Here is a 20,843-nt window from a genome sequence, read left to right on the forward strand (position 1 = left end):
TAAAATTAAGCATATATTTTTATTACATAATAAAAATGACACATTTTTATGCAGTTTTTGTTTCTTGAGCTGTAGTCAGTCCTTTGCACTGAAAGAAAGCATCCTGGTGTGGCTCACGTCTGAGGAAGCTCTTCAGCATGTCCATCCCGTCCACAGAGCCTCCGGCTTCCAGAATCACCCTTCTGTACTCTTTCCCAACCTGACGGGACACAAATGAAGACATTTTAAGCAATACAAATCAAGTTCAAATCAAAGTAAATGAAGCAATCTAACCAACCAAACTAACCTTTGGGTTCATAATGCCTTCCTTTTTAAAACGACTGAAAAAAATGTCCATTGAGTAGACTTCACTCCACAGATAGCTGTAGTACTGACCATCGTATCCTCCAGCCAAGTGGCTGAAACTGGCTGTCATATTGGTGCCTGCAGAAACCACAACACGTATTTGTTGACGTAAATTCAAAAAAAGTACGATTTACCTGTTGCAGAATAAGACAAATAATAACATGCATTGGAGGCAGATGGTGAGGCTGTTTTTTCCCCCCACTAGGGACTAAAGTAGAACTTTAAGACATAGCAGGAATCCATTTTGGAAGTTTTCCTTCACCTGTTGCTATGTGCTGACAATAATACGACCACATTAGAGAGGATAAGAAAGGGACTCAACAGTTTGAAATCTTAAAAGTAAAGCTTACTTTCAAGGTTTTCAAACTGTGCTTTAAATAAACTTTTATCAGTGATTTCTTTACATAAAGACTTTTTTACTAACAAAGGAGAATGCAATGCAATCATCATTGCAGTATTAGCAAAATGTTTTACAAATACAACATTTTCATTCAGTCCTCCAAGGTCAATGCTTTGCAGAACCACCTATTGTAGCGGTTACAGCTGTAAGTCCTTTGGGATATATCTACCAGCCTTAAACACCTTCAAACTGAATTTTTTGCCCTTTATCATTTACATAATAACTCAAGCTCACTCAGACTGGAAGAAAAGTGTCTTTAAACATCAACATTCAACCCTTGCCACAGATTCCAACTTGGATTTAGGTCTAGACTTTGACTAGGCCATTCTTACACCTGCATGTGCCTTGATTTAAACCAGAGGTCTCAAACTGGTGCCCTGCAATGTTTAAATTTGCACCTATTTCAACACGCTTGAATCAAATCAAAATATATCATAAATATTTTGTCATTGTGTGCGCAATATTAAAAATGTGAAGGAGTGTTTTAAGTGCAATAATTGTTGGCTCATAGATTCCAAGTGTTATGAACTTGCATTTTACATGCTAATATAATATTTAGCCAGTTGGACAGAATCTCAAGGCAGCAGACGCTCACACCGGAAGCAAAGATGAGAATAAGAGGAAAAAAGAAAATATATAGACAAATATCGCAACCGATATCATCAATCTCAATATTTTTTATCTTTATCAGCATCGCAAGGCTTACTAATATCGTGAGGCTCTACTCCTCATGCAATCAAGGTCTAATTATCTAAAACGTAACTATTCGAATCAAGCGTGTTTGACCAGGAACACATCTAAAAGTTGAAGGACAGTGGCCCCCTAGGAGGGAAGGTTGAGACCCCCTGATCTAAGCTGTTCCTTTGTCAAATTGGCTTCATGTTTAAGGTTCTGGTCCTGTGGAAAGCTGAACCTTCACCCCACTCTCAGTCTATTACAGCCCCTAACAGATTTTCTTCTAGGATCTTTCAGTTTTTTGCTCCATACATCTTCCCATCGAATCTGAGCCAGCTTCCCTGTCCCAGCTGAAGAAAAGCAGCCCCACAGCATCATGCTCCCACTACCATGTTTCACTGTGGGGATGGTGTGAGTGGGGATGTGCAACATTCTTTTTCTGCAACACAAAGTTTTGCATATAAGCCAAAAAGCTATACTTTGGTCCAAGGCTTATTATGGGTATCTTTTGACAATGGCATTTTTCTTGCCACCCTTACATAAAGGCAAGATTTGTGGAGTGCGCGACTAATATTTGTGCTATTAATAGATTCTCCTACCTGAGCTGTGGATCACTGCAGCTCCCCCAGAGTTACAGTGGACCCATTGGCTGCTGTGATCCACGCTATATTTCTTTCTTTATTTCTTTTTTGGTTCCTTGGTCTTTGTGTTGCTGTTTGATCACTAAATGCTCCCTAACAATCCTCTCAGGGCTACACAGAACAGCTGGATTTGCACTAGGATTAAATTACACACAAGTGGTTAACTGATTAGGTGACTTAGGCAATGGATTTTAAGTAAAAAAAGTTAAAGAACATGTATTCTTTTCCTTTCACTTTACATGTATGCACTTCTTTGGACTGGTCTGTCATTTTAAATCCCATAAAGCACATCGAGTTTTGTGGTTGTAATGTGACAAAATGTGTAAAGTATATACATTTTTTGCAAGGCACTGTACCTCATGTATGCAACTATTTTCTTGGTTAGCACTGTTGCCTTGCAGCAAAAAGATACTGAGTTCGAATCCTGGCCTGGGGGAATTTGTTTGTTCTCCGTGTGCTTGTGTGGCTTCTTCTCACAGGCTAGGTTAATTTGTTACTCTAAATTGCCCTTAGGTGTGTGTGTGTGTGTGTGTGTGTGTGTGTGTGTGTGTGTGTGCATGGCTGTCCTCTGTGCTGCCCTCTATTGGACTGGCAACCTATCCAAGAGCCCAATAATAGCTGGAGATAGGCACCAGCCCCCCCATGCGACCCTGCGTGGATAAGCAGGCATAGACAATGTATTGATGTCCAACTAGTGTTCCTTGGCATTGTATATTGGTTTAACATACTTGGTAAAATAGCACCCGCATAACATTATACAAAAGGTGATGTAGATTCCCTGTTTTGTTTGTACATTAAATTTTATAACGCAGTCAGGACAACAGAGCAGCATTTCATCTACAAGTGTAAGACAAATCCTTAACATTTTTAAACAAAATAATCTTAATCATGGTTGTTCAAGTAAAGTGCAGCTTTAAAGTTAACTGTAATCAGTGCCCATTCTGGGGCTCTATAACTTTAACAATCTAGCTGTCGATAGTACAACTGACCAGGTGTAGCAGGAACACCAAGAATGTCCTGGCAGTGCTGTGCAAACACCTCAGCTGTATCTGCACTTGGGCAGGAGTGAAGGTACTGGTCCACTCTACTGAGGACAACCTGTCGCAGGTTCATTAGACCTAAAGAGAACGACATTGGCAGAGGCTCTAAGCATTCATGTTACAGAGAGCTTTAGATCTCAAATAGTTCGTAGTGTCTGACCCGTGTTTGCTACCCTGGACGCAATCAGTTTGTCCAGCAAATCATCCGGGACTGGCGTCCCATCCTTGTAGTGGCCAGACATCCTTCTTAGAGGCTCCTTTTCCCAAACCCAGTTCTCAAGCATCTGGGATGGCACTTCCACAAAGTCCGTTTCCACCAGAGTACCACTGAATTCTGAAAAGGTGGTCTGAGTCAAACAAACGCAAGAGAAGTTCATCCTCTATCCTGGAACAAAACAAAAAAAAAAACCACACAATACACAGCGTGCAACTAGGCTGAAACATCTGATCGTGGAATTCGCACCTTAGAGCAGAGCTCATGCATCACATGACCAAACTCATGAAAATATGTCTCCACTTCATGGTGTTGGAGGAGAGAGGGCCAGCCTTTTCTGGGCCTTGTAAAGTTAGCCACCATAACAGCCACTGGAAGCCTGCGCTTCCCATCAGGTCCTTTGCAGCCCGGCAGGAGGCCGAAGCAAGCAGCGTGGCCATATTTCCCTTCCCTGAAGAAAACGCACATAAAGTTCCAGTTTGTTCTATTGTTTAAAAGTATAAGGATAATTTAGCGTTTTTAGATGATAATGTTGTCAACATCTTTACCTTGGATGCAAGTCCAGGTAGAATTGTCCAATTTCCTCCCCCGTCTCAGTGTCGCGGGCTGAGTAAAGTTTGACATCTTCATGCCAAACATGAGCACACTCAACCTCTTCGAATGCGAGGCCCAGCAGCTCCTGGTAGATGCCAAACAGCCCTTCTGTCACCACCTCGAGGGGGAAATACTCAATCAGTTTGTCCTTGTTCACAGCAAACTTGCACTGCTCCACTTGGTTCATGTAGTAGGGCAAGTCCCAGGCGTTGATCTGCCCATCGAACTGGTAGCCCTTCATCAAGCACTCCCTCTTCTTCAGTGCAAGGATGTACTTTCTTTCCTTGATTCCAATGGGCTTTAGTCTCTCATAGAAGGCATCTGAAAAAGATGGAAAAGGGAATCGGTTTGTGAGACATTAATGAGTGCAGGATAAATCCTCAGGACTACAAGCAGTCAATGGAACAGTCTCCTATAACGTTTGTTTTGATCCTTTTTTTTTGTACCCTAAGTCTTTTGTGGAGCAAAAACCATATGAAGAAAAACCCTAAACGTTTGACATAATTTAAAGTAGTCATCATCACCACCACCAACAAAGTAATAAAGTTTTAAACTTTATTAAGTTTAAAACATCCCAATTTTGAAAAAATAAGAACTAGTTCATGTTGGGACTGTAAATCTTGCTCAAAATGTTGAGGTGGTGAACATCAACTAATTCAGTTTTATCCTGTGTGAAATGAACTTAAAACTAGTTCCTTTTAGTAGTTCAATAAAGCTGATCTGAGATAAGGCTGTTAGAGACATTTTAAAATCTCAATGTTTAACTTTACAATTTCTAAAAAATAAAATTGGTCCTTTAAAAGAAGGTACGATTTCTAACCTTTCAGTAAGTAGAGACAACAACTCCAACTGTGGGGGTGCCACAATTGCAGAAAGCAAATGTAGGATGTTACAGATTAACTGTGCAATTTAGGGTTATTTTTCTAATGAAAGGGAGAGGTTGTCGTGCCTTATATTAACCTGTTTAAATATTTACCCGTTTCTAAATTGTAACTTAGAAAAACAAATGGGAGCTAATTTCTCACTACAATCACTAATCAATTACAAACTATGCAATTTAGAATAAAAAACAAACCAAAAGTATGTTAAGTCAATAAACATCTATATCACAGACTAGTCTATCAAATGCAATAAGGTACGGATGTTTTCTGAGTACAAGATATCTTTATATTTGTCAACTTATTTTGATAGATTTTCATAGAATTCCACATAAAATCAGTAGAATTGTGCTTTTGGAGTTTTATAATTCAATTCAATTCAATTCAAAAATACTTTATTAATCCCAAAGAGAAATTAAATGTTGTTATAGCTCATATTATGTAGGTTTCTTCAAAGAGCCGTTGTAGATGCTGATGGCTGTGGGCAGGAAGGATCTCCTGTAGCGCTCCGTCTTACAGCAGATCTGAAGAAGCCTCTGACTGAAGACACTCTGTTGCTGTAGGACAGTCTCATGAAGAGGATGCTCAGAGTTCTCCATAATGTTCTTCATTTTATGAAGAATCCGTCTTTCCACAATGATCTCCAGAGGTTCCAGAGGAGTCCCCAGAACAGAGCCAGCCTTCTTTATCAGCTTGTTGAGCTTTTTTAAGTCCCTGGTTCTGATGCTGCTTCCCCAGGAGATGATGGTAGAAGAGATCACACTTTCCACAACAGACTTATAGAAGATATGCAGCATCTTGCTGCAAACACCAAAGGACCTAAGCTTCCTCAAGAAGTACAGTCTGCTCTGTCCCTTCTTGTAGATGGCTTCACAGTTGCATCTCCACTCTAGTCTGTTGTCCAGGTGAACACCGAGGTATTTATACTCCTCCACCACCTCCACTTCTTCTCCCATGATAGAAATAGTGTTTGACTTATTCCTGTTTCTCTTAAAATCTACAATCATCTCCTTTGTTTTAGTCACGTTCAACATGAGATGATTGTTTCCACACCATGCCACAAAGTGGTCCACCAGCTCCCTGTACTCAGCTTCTTGTCCATCTCTGATCCACCCCACGACTACAGAATCATACGAGTATTTCTGCAGATGACAGGAGTCTGTCTTTTACTGGAAGTCTGAGGTGTACAGAGTGAAAAAGAATGGTGAAAGTACCGTCCCCTGTGGTGCTCCTGTGCTGCTGACTACCTGGTTAGACTCACAACCCTTCAGTCTCACAAACTGTGGTCTGTTTGTCAGGTAGTCTTTGATCCAGGAGATTGTTGAGGCCTCCACCTGAGTCCTCTGGAGTTTCTGACAAAGTAAATCAGGTTGGATTGTATTAAATGTACTGGAGAAATCAAAGAACATGATCCTCACAGTGCTGCTGGCTTTGTCCAGATGACAGTGGGTTTGTTGAAGCAGGTGTATGATGGCATCTTCAACTCCAACTCCACAGCGATAAGCAAACTGAAGGGGGTCCTGATGGTTCATTGTTTGCTTACTCAGGTGGGCCAACAGGAGTCTCTCTAGGACCTTCATGATGTGAGATGTCAGGGCAACAGGTCTATAGTCATTGAGGATATATATAACAAATATTGTTTAGATATGAGAGCTTTTTAAAGATCTAAAATAAACATCCTTGCACATGTATTAATTTCATTGGATAACAGTGGTGTGGAAACCAGTTTCTCCCCACTGTCGCAGTCAGTAAGTCCTTTTCTCTGGAGACGCAATTTGATGCAGTCTCATTCCCAGATCCTGGAGCTCGAGGCATCGACTGGGTAGCAACTGGACTCAATTAGGCAAACAAGTGCTATTGGGTTATCTCCTGGTAATCTCCAAAGGCCCCTATGACAACAATGTGGCTGTGCTTTAAACATGAGCCTGTTCTTGTCAACTCATCCTCATTACTTAAAAATCCTGGCCTGACCTAATCTTTACATTTAATACAAATGTCAGGCACAATGTTTAGACTTCTGTACATAATATATCTGTTTAGGGATGGATGATATATCAACATTAACATCTGTATCTGCCGACGTTTGGGATTTTTTTAACATATCATTATCGGGAGGGGAGGGGGTTGGCCATGTGGTATTTCCGTCAGATAAAGCACTTTGAATTGTCTTCTTGATGAAATGTATAAACCTCCCTTGCATGTGACCGTGCTAGTGATGCAGCGAAGGACTGTAGGGTGTTCAACTGAAGCAGAAAAGCAATGTCAGTGGTGTGGTCATTTTCTTGACAATAACACTGCTGTATTTCTGCTGAATAGAAGCAATGAGGTACGGCATACACTGGAGGACCCTCTTTGCAGCCTGCAAACCACATAAATTACATCATGTCTGCTTGTGTATGGTCGAAGTGTCAGACGACTCGTACCTATAAAATCGGACACATTGCTTGCATGTTTAGCCATGTTAATCTCCAGCACATAGTTTGCGTGGCTGCTGTAACCAAGTAAGTCTGCCACCTTTGCCCTGTGTTGGATTAGCTGTTCAAGGATTGCCGTGTTCACCTGGAGAAAAAAGAAAGGCAAGATCTTAAAAAAAACAACTAATTATAAAAAAAAAATGAAGATAAGACAGTGTTCTGCAACAGGTAACCTTTTTACCTGCTCATAATCTCTCAACAGAACCCCACTTTGAAAAAAAATCTAAATCACCCCTTTAAGGAGGAGAATGGTATTCTTCGTAAGCAAAATACAAAAGTAATAAGAGGTAGAGATTTCAACATTGTACTTGCTGCACTATTGTCATAAATAGCAGAACTCACCTGTTTGCACCTGCTGTGAAAAGCCGTTTCCATCTTCCGCCGGGTCTCAGGATTGTGACACCTCTTCATCACGGGGTAGTAATTGGGATATTCCAGTGTCACCTTATACTTCCCCTCTGCTGTCTTCTCTAGACCATTGAGATAGCTATCAGTGAGCCCTCCTTCAAAAGATGAACAAAACGAGAGTGAACCTTTTGAGCATTTCCGCATCAGGCAGTGATTCAAGCAAACAAGCTTACCTAGTTCATGCTCAGAAAAAACGAGGAATGTATTGTCCTCGTTCAGATTCCTGTTGAACTCTATGGACAGCTCACTGATTAGCTTGGAGGTTCTTTTTACTTCCTTGGGATAAATGAAGAAGGACATGGCAAGAATGTTGTGCCACAAATTCAGACTTCATATGAACAATCAATGGATCCACAAATACAATATCTAAAGCATCTTATCTCACCAAAAACAATACCTTTTATTATTATGAACTAAAATAAAACAATAGGAGATAACATAATGTATACCAAACAAGGTTAAATATAAGAAAGCCTTCACTGCAAGAAATTGCAATATATTTGGACCTCAAATTGAACTTCACAAAGACCCTCATTTATCAAATGTGTGTGCAGCTGAAAAATGGGTCTATTTTCATGTCTGCACTAATTTATCATTCTGGACCAGAGTGTAGGACATGACAAAATCCCACAGCAGGTCTTAGATCATTTATAGTAAATTTAAATCAATGTGGACTTGCAGTGCAGCAGAGAAAATCAAGTGGTGAAATTATTAGTCCATCCAAGTCCAAAATGATCTTTAGCAATATAAAATATATTTAACTAGAAACTAAAAGAAATCATAAAAAAAATCTGTAGCTTCAAAAATGGGAAATATTTTTAAAAGCCAGATTTCATGAAATGGTGTTTAATGTACATTATGAATCTGACCTGTATGTGTGATTAATTACTGAACATTTACACAGAACATTAATTAAGCCTACATCGATATCACGACCAACAACTGAGGAGATCCACATCTCTCATGTGTAAATGTGGGCAGGAGGTAAGGGTTCCCTGGATCAAACCGATTTTTTTATGTAGAATGATAAGTGGCTGTCAGATTCATGTTTCATGTCACTATGAAGTTATGCCAAAATTTAATACAACATTTAAAGGAGGGAAGCCTGGTGCTCCAAAGGCAATACGAGTGGAAGAGCTGTCCATGCTGGGGTTTCAGGACAGCAGAACCTTTCAGGAGGAGATCTATTTTGATCATGAGCCACAGTGGAGCACTGCATCGGGTCATCTAAGCAGAGATCAATCTGCCTTGGATTAAGTGGATGAACTCCGCTGTACAAACCTGTGAAAGCGCATGTGTTGGCGCATGTTGTGAGCAGTTTTTGCACAAAGTCAAAGAGTTATTTTAAGGCTCTGGCAGGATAAAACGTAGTGTAGTTTTGCACAAAACACATAACCTAGTCTCCTTATTCTCAGCATCCAGCAGGGGGCACCAGCTCCCCGTTGACTGCACATGGAGAAAAGTAAACGATTACTTTTCCAGGGCACAACTTTCAGATAAACTAGTTTTTATTTTAGGCGCTACCTCTCCTTTTCTAATGCCGCCCTGAGCAACTGCCTATATGGCCCATATCAGCATTCTGCTTTAAGAGTGAAACAAATGATTCCCTGGAAAGAATTTAAAACTCTGACTAGTCTTACCAAATGTATATTTTGTATGTCTTCTGTTTTTTTCCCAAATTACAAGTAACTTTAGTTTTTTCTTAAATCCTACTGAGTAGAATGAAATGTTCATCATTAATGTTTACCTGCTGTATCTCTTTGGAGAGGTGCAATCCTTTCCTCTGTCCCAATGTAACCAGTCTGTCTAAGAATCTCTTTTCTTCAGAAGCGGGATTGTCTGGAAACCTTTTCTGCCAAAACATACATCACACAAACATCTTATTGGTGGATTCAAGGCCATTCTAAAAAGTTTAGTATTTCCAGGCATCAAAGGTTAGATTAAACAACCCCACCCCCCTGGCATGAAAAGGCTGACATGAAGCGTACCTGCAAGGCTACTATACGCTTGAACACGTCTTCCCTCATGCTGATCTCCACGTCAAACTCAGATAGTTTCTTGTCTGCCTCTGTGCTCGCCGATCGGACCTCCTTATTGGGAAAAACATACTGGGGGAAGTCAAGTACGTGGCGCGATGCTGGGAGAGTGGATGAAACATAAAGGAACCACTGAGAACTGCAAGCATTTTGTGGACAAATCTGAAGAAAAGTCAACAACTAACAATGATTTAGTCCACGTGGTAATCTTTTTTTTTTTTGGCTTTCTAAATGTTCAGTGAGTTAAAGCACAAGATTAATCATGAATTAATTAATTCATGATACCCCCAGCTGTAAAACTATGGGTTGCTGATGTATTTTTTACATTTTGTGAGCAAAAACTGACCTTTAATTAACACATGGTCTAGATTCAGACATGAGAAAGTCTCCATTACTTTTAATACTGTATAGTCACAGAAAAAGCTAAGTACACTAAGATTTAATAGCTTGTACAACCACCTCAAGCAGCAAAAACTCTCAGCAGTTTTTGTTCATACAGTAGTTTTCAGTCTATGAGATTTTCAGTCTCTCTCTGAGGAGAAGGTTTTACCCAGACTCCACTTCATATAATCACTTGAGTTCTTTGAGAGTTGCATGCATTTATTAATCCACAGCTTCCTTAAGGTCCCATTCCAACATTTTCTAACCCTTTTGAAGTTTAAACCTTAACATGGCCACTGCAACACCTTGATTCTATTCTTTTTCAGCCATGCTCTTGTACCTTAGTTGCTGCGTTAGGGATGTCCTTTGGGTGACCCAGTTTGAGCAAAGCTTTAGCTGTCAAACTGATGGATTTACACCTCACTATAATACTTGGGTAACCCGAGCAGTTCATGATTGTGCTGATCAACCAAATTTGTCTAGGTTCGGTAACAGCAAGACAACAAAACACCCCAATCATCACTCCTCCACCACCATGTTAGACAGTTGGTAGGAGCTGTTTTGCTAATAGGCTGTTTTTGTTTTTTTTCCCACTATGGTTAATAATTTCTACTTTGGTCTTGTCTTTCCAAAGAACATTGTCTCAGAGGGCTTGAGGTTCACTTAAATGCAACCTTTCAAACTTAAGTCATGCTTACATATTTTTTAGAGAGAAGATTTCTTCTTGCAACCCAACCAAACCTTTTTTTAATAAGTATACTGTCATTAACTTTGACATTGAACATTCTAACTGAGTCCTTAGAATCTAAGATGGGGCGCTTATAATCTATGATTCTCTAAACACTGCCAAGTCTGACCTTGGGGTAAATGTTTTAAGATGTCCATCCCTGGGAAGATTGGAAACTGTTTTAAATGTTTGTAACTTCCACTCAATGTAGAATGATGGACTTTATTGGGAACTGGTCTTGTAACCCTTTCCAGAATGATGGGCACCATCAGCCGCTTCTTTAAGGTCATTGCTGATGCCTTTCCTGCCAAAACTCTGTTTTTTATAGTGTTGGTTAGTGTCGGTTTAGAATGAAGGAATCATGCGCATTCGATTAGCAGCACCTGGCTGCTGCTTTGACTCTTAAATCAAATGGAAACAGCACGGGTTGGGCTTAGTTTTCCACTTAACTGTATTGACAGCAACATTAAGCTCCTTTTCTACTTGACTGCCGGTGATTACAGAGAATTTGTTGGCAGGATGAATTCAAAGTTGGTTCTTTAAAAGACTTTCTTAGCAAAAGCAATTCACCTTACTCATGCTTCACACTCACATGCATAATCCAGTTTAGCATTAGCCAAGGCTTCCAGTGTGTTTTCAACAGAGACACTTTCTATTTGCAGAGCTCCAACATCATCGTAGACCTTCTTTACTCTAGCTATCAAGCTGTCTGTCATAGTCCTGATCTCATCTGGGCAAAGATCCCATCTCAGTGGGTTCCTGCCATTTCCAGCCTGAGAGCAGTCTCTGGTCGATATCACAGACCCCTGTGGGATCTTCATTCTCAGGCGATGTACAGAGAACCTGGGGAAAAACAGTTAACAGTCCATTTTAACTATGTGGTAGAAGTCTTCTGAATGCTGTTTAAAAATAAATACACAGTGCATATCAGAACTTTTTCATCTTATACACTTGGAAGGTTGTGGTTGTGTTGCTGGGTTTTGATGTGATAGGCCGAAAAAAAGAAGTAGTCAACATTTTTTGTAAACAGGAATTTTGAAGTCTTACCAAAGATTCTCAGATTTTGGTCTGGACTTTGACTGATCCATTCTAACATAAATATATTTTGAGCGAAAACATTCCATAATAACTCTGGCTCTATGTTTAGGGTCCTTGTCTCGCTAGAAGGTGAATCTCCACCACAGTCAGTCATTTAGAGATTCTAACTGTTTTGTTTTTTGCTGGATTGCCCTGCATTTAACACCATCAATTTTCTTATCAATGCTGACTGGCTTTTATGTCCTTGTGAAAGAATCGCATCCATACAGCATGATGCTGCCACCACCATATTTCAACAAAAGGATTGTGTGTCAGGGTGCAGTAATGCCTTACATAACATTTTAAATTTAGACCAGAAAGTTACATTTTGGTCTTGACTTGAGACAAACTGTGAACTGGACCCGTTGGCTTTCCTTTTATCACTCTTCCATAAAGACCAGATTGCTGGAGTTCACAGCTAATAATTGTCCCCCAAACAGATTAATGCACCTCAGTTGGGTATCTCTGCAGCTCCCACAGAGTTACCACGGGTGTTTTGGTTGTGTCTTTTGTTAATACTCTCTTTCCCAGTTGAGGCGAACGGCCATGTGTTGTTAGCTTACATATTAAATTTGCTGTAAAACGGGACTAAATACAAATACATAACACACTTTTCAGATCTTTATTTGAAAAAAAAAATGTATCTATACCTAATGCACTATTTTGTGTATGCACAACTATTACACTAACTCCGAACTAAATACATCGAAGTAATGTAACTGCTTTTAGCTAAATTGCACGTATAAAGTATTCCATATTTCTAGCCGTGCATGCTTCAGTTAAGCAACATCCAATCTTTTGATAAAATCAATGCCAGTGTATTCAGTTTCATCTAGCAAAAGAAGTTTCATTCTTCCACCAGACAGGTCTGTAAACGCACGATGATGCCGACTGTCAGCTGTCAAAGGGAAATTATCAAAATGCATAACAGAGAGTGATTTACTCCAATAACTGCAATCATGTGTTAATGTAACAGTCAAAATCAGGCACTTAAAAATATATAGCAGCGGGTTGCAGTAATCAAACACGGAAAAGCAAAGATAAATGTGTCTGGAAAATCTGGTGGAAGTGGAAAGAACATATGTTGTCCCAAGTGATTTTTATGCTATTCCTGACAAGTTAAACTGGGAGCATGCTACAAGCCTGAATGCTTGACCCACATTTTTAGAGGCTCCAGTGGCTCTGATATGTTGTGCGAATGTCTTGGTCTGATTTTACTGCAGAATATCCACTGTAGTCTACAGTCAATGTCAAAATAATCCTGGACCTTTTAAGGTGAAGTCTTTTTAAAACATTACAGTCAAATGAACTGCAACACAGCATTTTATCCTCTTCCAATTTATTTCACTAGTTTTAATTAAACCAAAAGTAAGCCAGAGCAGAATGTGGACAAACTAGGTCTGCCACCAATAGGATGAAGAACCCTCCTTAGCAGAAGTAATTTGAAGTAATAGTCTTCTTTATGACCCAGTTTGGTCCAAGGTTCAGCTGTTACACAGATGCCCTCACAATTGACTCTGGACTTCATGGTCGACTGCAAGCCTGCCAAGGTCCTGTAGCTGCAAAACAAGTCCTAATCATCATCCCTATATTTTCAACACATTGTGTGATTTTTGTTGTAATTTACCGTAATCAATGTTTCCTTGCAACTTAAAAACAACAACCATGCAGCATTAGAGGTGTCACTAAAGCATTTGCTGACTTTCCCCTAATGATCCCACTGTCAAGACTGCTCTGCATTCTTTCCATGCTAGTTAGAAACCTTTCCTATGTCCAGCCGTCAGTGTAACGTTTCATGTCATGGCACAGCAGTGGGATCCCTTCACCCTAAGGTATTAACAGGGTGGAATAACTGTCAGTCAGTTTTCAAACAACAGCTGAAAGTTCACGAGCAGATTTAACGGTCAGGAGCAAAACCTCCTCCACTTTTTCTCATGTTTAACAAGCCCATGTAAGCATATGAAGCTGTAATCCTGTAAAGTGCCGCACACATGTTGAACAACCAGATTTACAGGAGCAGATGTTCAGCATACCTGCAAAGCGTTCTGCACACTACAACTAACGCACACATGCCGGATTCTCATGCGTTTAGCAGAAAAGGCAGCTTCCTCCAGTCTTACTGTCACTACTACAATCCCAGCCGTCCCAGCAGCTGCGCTCCTGTCTGTCGATGGCGATGCTCTTTCCGCATGTGTAGAACCTCTTATTTCCGTAGCCAGAGCGCATGCGCTGGGAAGGATACGCTCGCTGTGTCCCCATGACGCGGTGGCAGCAGACATCTGAGGAGCTCAGGTAGGTGGGCGGCAGGGGGGGACATCGATCATTACCCTTTAATGTAGTGTTATGGATAAATGGGGTTAATAGCTGATGTTTGGCTGGGATGTTTCCTCAGTTCGAGGTGTTTTCCCGGCTCCTTATCAGAGAATTGTGTTGGTTTCAGCCTGCAGCATCACTCAGGCTGCACAGCATTGTAGTCGGATTAGGCTGTTTAAAGCAGCCAACGCCCGCTTGCGTGTCATAGTCTGGCTGGGTTGTTAAATGTGCTTTAAACAGCATAAAGTGTGGACGATTAATCAAAACACCTCTGCGCCCCCGTAACGGTCTTACATCACAGCTCCTGCATCACTGCATGTAGCCTCGCTGTGTGTCAACACACACACACACACACACACACACACACACAGTGGGAGGAGTGGCTGTGCCAGCCAGACCAGAATGAACAGAACAGCGCATGGCATCAGCACGTGATGGAGATGTGAGGTAGTGTTTGTTTGTTTGTTTCTGCTGCTTACTTTCAGCATGCAGGCAAATACGTAACAGTTCCGGGTCTCCTTGTTGCCCCTGCTGCACCGATTATCAGGTCATCAGACGTAGGGGAAGCAGTCTTGAACTGCAGCCAATGTGTGAATGCAACGAGAATGAATATGTCTGAATTATGCAATGAGTTGTCTTGGAAACAAGGACTGCACGCAACACCAGTATCTTTGCTTTATTTGATTGTGAGCGATGAAAGATAACATGGTCGGCTGAATCAGTAAGGCAGTTAGCCTTCTGTCAGCCTCATATGTTGCTACCTTTGTATGAGGCTTTTATTAGTGCTGTCAGCACAGACTGTAAAGGATTTAGGAACACAGCATTATGAATGGTTTATTCGCCCTTGGTGTTTCTGATAACATACAGGTAGCCTACATCTAAGAAAATTTGAATATTGTGAAAAAGTTTTTGCTTCATCCCAGAAAGTGAAACTCATATATAGATTTATTACACATAGAGTGAAATATTCCGAACCTTTTTTCTTGTAATTTTTAACATTATGGCTTTCAGATAATGAAACATAAAAATCATTGCCTCACAAAATTAGAATATTACATTTCACAAATTTAAAAATGCGTACACAATCATAGGAACGACTGCTGACATGACAGATATCCAGAAGACAGCAATTGACCCCCTCCACACAGAGGGTAAGCCACAAAAGGTCAATGCTAAAGAAGCTGGCTGTTCACAGAGTGCCCTATCCAAGCACATTCATAAAAAGTTGAGTGGAAGAAAAAAGTGTGGTAGAAAAGGTGCACCAGTAACAGGGATAACCAAAGCCTTGAGAGGATTGTCTAGCAAAATACATTCAGGAATTTGGGAGAACTTCACAAGGGGTGAACTGGAGTCAGCGCATTAAGAGCCACCACACACAGACAAATCCTACACATGTGGGACAAATGTTACATTTCTCGTGTCAAGTCACTCCTGAACTAAAAACATTGTCAGAAGCATCTTACCTGGGCTAAAGAAAATAAGAACAGGACTGTTGCTCAGTGGTCCAAGGTTCTCTTTTCAGAGGAAAGTGAAGTTTGCATTTCATTTGGAAATCAAGCTCCAAGGAGGAGGAAGAATGGAGAGGCACTGAATACACTTTGCTTGAAGAAGTCTAGTGTGACGTTTCCACATCAGTGATGATTTGGGGTGCCATGTCATCTACTGGTGTTGGTCTGCTGTGTGTTCTGAAGTCCTCAATCAATCCAGCCATCTACCAGGACAATTTAGAACACTTCGTGCTTCCTTCTGATGCTGATTTTATTTTCCAACAGGACTTGGCCCCTGCTCACTAATATTACGCACTAATAACAGTTTACAGTACATTTCAAGAAACCCCCTTCATTTCTTTATGCGTTCCCAGGAAAACAGGAAAGCTATCGGAGTTTCTCGAAATAAGACACAAAACCAGTTAATTATTGAGTGAGACACTTTATGTACAGTGTCTTGCAAAATTATATACATTTAACTTTTTCATATTTTGTCACATTACAACCACAAACGTTGCATTTTTTGGGACTTTATGTAAAAGACCAACACAACATACATTATTGTAAAGGCAACTGACATGGTTTTTATTTTTTTCAATAAGAAACATCAATAAACCTGATGTGCATTTCTATTCTGCCCCCTTTACAAAGAAATCCCTAAATAAAATCCAGGGAAACATATTTTAGTAACAAGTAAAGAAATTAATAAATATATTTAATCTTTTTGTAATTTAATCTAAGTATTAACCCAGCTGTTCTGCAAAGGCCTTGGAGGTTTGTTAGTGAAGATTAGTGAACAAACTGCATCATGAGGATCAAAGATGAGCATAAATCAGAGAAGTGGACAATATGCCCATGGTAACTTTGGAGGAGCTTCAGATATCTGTTGCTCAAGTGGGAGAAACATGATGGTGGTAGTATCATGTTGTTTGGAGGATTTTCTTCAATAGGGACAGAGATAGATACAGTTAATTATGGGCTAATCCAAAGAGAAACCATGTTGGAGGCTGCAGAAAAATGAGATTGAGGTTGGGGTTCAAATTCCAACAGGAGAACAACTCTAAACATACAACCAAACATAAAAAAGAATGGTTTTGATTTAAGCTTATTCATGTTGTATAATGAAAGTCAAAGTCCAGACCTAAAGTTGAGAATCTGTAGACAAGACCTGAAAAATGCTGTTCACTCACACTCTCTGTCCAATCTGACTGAGTTTGGGCTAAGTTGCAAAGAAGGATGGGCTACAATTTCAGTCTCTATATACAAAACTGGTAAATAAATTCCCATAGTACTTACATCAAATTTCAACAAAAGGTAGTTCTAAGTATTGACTCCAGGAGACAAATCTACACCACACTTCAGATATTTGTTTGTAAAAATAAGCTGTCACCTTTAAATTAACATTGGTGATCTAACACATACAATCTCTACAGAATACACTTAGGTTTGTGGTTTTAATCTCACAAAATGTTAAAAACTTCAAGACGTATGTCTACTTTTACAAAGCACAGTATGCTTGCATAATAACCAGGTTACAAACAGGAATTTATCATACGAAATACAAAAAACGTACCCAAAGTATAGAGAGCTGCTTTCAGATGTTAGCCTAGTAAACCTTTAGACATCACTAGTTCAAAATATAACATAAAGTCTGGCTTTTTGGATGCAAAATATAAAGAAATATTTAATAGCCAAAGACTTTTGCATTTAGTAGATTTCAACTCCTAGAACAGTCAACAAACACATAAGAAAAATACATACTCTATAATACAAAATGTCGGTCATTCATTTTCTACCACTCATTCCATAGTGGGTCACAGGGAAGCTGGTGCCTATCTCCAGCAGTCTATGGGCGAGAGGCAGGGTACACCCTGGACAGGTCACCAGTCCATCGCAGGGCAACACATAAACAACCACGCACACACTCATTCATACACCTAAGGGCAATTGAGAGTGACCAATTAACCTAACAGGCATGTTTTTGGACTGTGGGAGGAAGCTGGAGTACCCGGTGAGAACCCACGCATGCACGGGGAGAACATGCAAACTCCATGCAGAAAGACACCCGGCCAGGATTTGAACCCAAGACCTTCTTGCTGTAAGGCAACAGTGCTACCAACTGCACCACCGTGCAGCCTTAATACATAATCTAAATTACAAAAAGGTCTGGTTTTCATAAGTAGTATGAACGTAATCCTACTGAGGTCTCAGGGGGCTTGAGCCTATCCCAGCAGTCACCACCTTACACTGTGGACAGGTTACCAGTTTAATATGTGCGTATTAACTGGTTTACCTGGTCTACAATACATGAAATAATACAGATCTGCCTGAAGTTTACAATCCAATCACACATCTCTGAACTTCTTTATTACAGCTATTTCAGGTTGGCCAACCTTGCCAACTTTTTATCCCTATTTAGCCCAGAAATACAAATTGAAAACTATGCTAAATTTCGACTGATTTTTATTTAGCCAATTTATTCTGTCCAAATTTAGCATATGCAAAAACTTTGAAACACAAGTTTGGGAAGCACATTTGATCCTGTCCAAACCCTAATAACGTTTCAAGCACACTGAAAAATCAACAGGTGTCCTTATTTAGACAGCTTATTACATTTTACTGTTCAGTCACATTGATATTTTCTTTAGATTTTAGGCAAAGTTTTCCTCTAGGATTTTTCAGTGAAATGTTCCTTAGAGTGACACTCAATTCTTTGCAAGACTTTATGACATATATGGAAAACCATTTTATGATATAACTGACAGAATCCACAGAGCAGATATCCATAATACCATTCTCCGTGGTCAAAATAAACATTTTAGGTAGTCATTTGTTGTGTCTACTATTAACATTTCTGAAATCACCTTTCCCATTTATGCATCACATGTTTACCTCCTGATATCCACAAGTACATTCTCCCTATCCAGAACATAGACTGTGAACGTCTGAAACTTAATCTTGACAAGGAAAAACACATTTTAGATATCTGTAATCCCATTGGTTCATGTCATAAGTTTAATGTTCGATATTTAAAAGCAAAACCTATTCCAGATATCTAAAATGGAATTTAAAATAAAATATTTATTCTCAGAGTTAAAATCATAAGAAATTACACTAATATATATTGATTAATTAATTAACAAGACCTAAACAAACAAATATAACTTCTAAGTGATTCTGAAAGGGTTGAAGAATGAATGATTAGGTTTTCTTTAGCTTGTAAAACATTACATTTTATCAAATGGTCGGTTTACACACATATACGGGATTTCTATATGATTGACTTAACTTTGGGGAACGTCTGCAAAAGATATGAAGAATTCACCAGAGGAAGGTCTTTCAGGTCCAGCAGTTTCTGATGCCTGAAAACAGCATGAAAAAAAAACTGATGAAACACCTTACTCTTAGCTTTGGGTCTTGTGTCCCCTTTCAGTGAACTGGACCGGGTCCGTTGACCTATGGTTTTGAATCTCACACTCTTCCATTGAGTGGACGAAAAATCTCTTCGAAAAAATAGGTCGACCCAGCCTCAAGGTTTTCTCTCCAAGGAAACATGGGCTGTTTTCATCTTGGCACAGGTGTGGGAGGTTCTGCAGTTCCTCTCTTTGGATTTCATAGTCGAATCTTAAGGAATTCTGAAAATGATCTTGCTAAAAGAATTAATGAACGTTTTGGTGAATAAAACAATGCAACCCGAATTTTAACCAAGTTGATCCAGGCTTGGTCAGTCCAACTGGTTCTGTGTGTGTCGGATGTCCAGTGTATCATTATTTCATCCGTCTCTCTTCATCTCTTCTCTCTATCTTGCTTTAATTGACTCAGCTATCACCTGCACACAGAAGTCAGAAGTAGTGTTTTTGACACAATGGCTGTTAGGAAAAATAAATTCCGCTGTTTCACAAGAACTCTGTGTTTACTTTTCCAGAGGACCAAAAAGTCAAAATAAACAATGAGAACCAGCTGGAAGCAGACATTAAGACTAAGAGTGCACTGAAATATTGTCAGTAGGGAGAAAGGACAAGAATGCATTTTGTTGAATGTCACATTTTCAACAGCCTTTGTCACAAAAGGGAAGTGTTTACATGTGTGCATGAATAAAAATGTTCTAGCTCCATTTTTTGTTTCTTCACATTACTCTAATAAAAACATTACTATATCCAATATTCACATTACAAGTCAATCAATAATTGGAATAATCAGTAACAACAATTTAAATACAAATAACTGCTTTGTTACTAAAATATATTACAATTACTTCATCATCATCAACTGTACCGAAGCAGATCCATTTCCCATTTTCTGATGAATTAGTCATAGTGGATTGAAATTGTTGACTGTATGCGAGTGCCCTCCTTTTTATAACCGAATCTCCTGTGCACGACAGTTTCTAGGTCAAAATGGCAGTGGAGAAGCGCCTGGCATTCGCTATTGTACAGTTTCTACGAGATCAAACTCATCGCAGTGCTTTGAATTCTGATGAGCAGGAGAGCCTCGAGGGTAAGCCAGTCCACCTTATCTGTTCTGTTTATCTCTGACTGCACCTGTAGACAGTCCATTGCAAAGAAAACACTTCCTTAAAGTTTTCTACGTTTTCACATTAAAACCACCAACTTCAATATGTGTTATTTGGGATTTATGTGATATAAAAACATAAAATTGTGAAAATGAGTTCAGATTTATTAAACTGACTGCGCATTCATTCATTCTTCATTGACTATAATTAAGGCTACAGTTAACAGTTACACAAACCTCTCAATGTCTTACCTTTTTACTTACTCTGTGCTGTATGATTAATTCCTCACTTCAGTTGCGATCCAGTGTTTGGAGACTACCTTCAAGATCAGCTCCAGTGACTGCCATCTTGCTGTGTCCCAGCCACTTAGAGAAATATTCCTCAACGCCCTGCTCAAGGTGGGTAGTGAGAACGACATCAGTGTAGAATGATAACATGCAAAGGCACAAGCTGGAAGCAGGGGTCTTACAGTTTAGATGAAAAATGTATATTTATGTAAAATTTGCATTACCTTGGTGACAGTAAGCTCTGTTTACCTGCTTCATTGCAAATGTTTTAACTTGTCATAGAGAGGTTATATTACCATTTCAAATCGATCCTATACCAAAGTCTCCCACTGGCTCTTGTAAATAGAAGCAAA

The 20,843-nt window shown here is 39.6% G+C and overlaps 2 protein-coding genes across 7 annotated transcripts in view; one reads left to right on the forward strand and one right to left on the reverse strand.

Annotated features, from left to right (window-relative positions):
• On the reverse strand, nt 1-14,182 carry nln (neurolysin (metallopeptidase M3 family)). 3 transcript variants are annotated; one of them, XM_047372302.1, is made up of 13 exons: nt 14,011-14,102; nt 11,406-11,656; nt 9,658-9,806; nt 9,417-9,521; nt 7,843-7,945; nt 7,604-7,764; nt 7,211-7,346; nt 3,864-4,230; nt 3,565-3,766; nt 3,262-3,448; nt 3,051-3,179; nt 287-423; nt 1-199 (listed from the first exon to the last, which is right to left on the reverse strand). In XM_047372302.1, exons 2-13 carry the CDS (start codon nt 11,632-11,634, stop codon nt 47-49), a joined length of 2,058 nt encoding a protein of 685 aa, XP_047228258.1. In that variant the 5' UTR covers nt 11,635-11,656; nt 14,011-14,102; the 3' UTR covers nt 1-46. The 3 variants fall into 3 exon arrangements, with proteins under 3 accessions (XP_047228258.1, XP_047228257.1, XP_047228259.1); XM_047372301.1 differs by having other exon boundaries at nt 13,924-14,087; XM_047372303.1 differs by lacking the exon at nt 11,406-11,656 and having other exon boundaries at nt 14,011-14,182.
• sgtb (small glutamine rich tetratricopeptide repeat co-chaperone beta) overlaps nt 1-20,843 on the forward strand; it is a 29,279-nt gene that overhangs the window by 906 nt on the left and 7,530 nt on the right. For 2 of the 4 annotated variants that reach the window (XM_047372310.1, XM_047372313.1), the window contains exons 1-3: nt 14,046-14,182; nt 20,075-20,187; nt 20,498-20,601. In XM_047372310.1, coding sequence (XP_047228266.1) covers nt 20,088-20,187; nt 20,498-20,601 — 204 coding nt within the window. In that variant the 5' untranslated portion in view covers nt 14,046-14,182; nt 20,075-20,087. Of the gene's footprint in view, nt 1-14,045; nt 14,183-14,625; nt 14,651-20,074; nt 20,188-20,497; nt 20,602-20,843 lie in introns of those variants that run through there. The other 2 variants (XM_047372312.1, XM_047372311.1) reach the window with 2 other exon arrangements.

The sequence above is a fragment of the Girardinichthys multiradiatus genome, chromosome 8 (assembly GCF_021462225.1).
Source record: "Girardinichthys multiradiatus isolate DD_20200921_A chromosome 8, DD_fGirMul_XY1, whole genome shotgun sequence".
NCBI classification, from domain to species: domain Eukaryota; kingdom Metazoa; phylum Chordata; class Actinopteri; order Cyprinodontiformes; family Goodeidae; genus Girardinichthys; species Girardinichthys multiradiatus.

Excerpts from the sequence above, each read along its gene's own strand:
- nln (XM_047372301.1), bottom strand. The coding sequence starts at position 13,961 with ATGTGTGCGTTAGTTGTAGTGTGCAGAACGCTTTGCAG. Across the intron at positions 7,347-7,603 it reads TTCACAGCAGGTGCAAACAG|GTGAACACGGCAATCCTTGA; the intron begins GTGAGTTCTGCT and ends TTTTTTCTCCAG. Across the intron at positions 3,449-3,564 it reads TGCATGAGCTCTGCTCTAAG|ACCACCTTTTCAGAATTCAG; the intron begins GTGCGAATTCCA and ends TGTTTGACTCAG.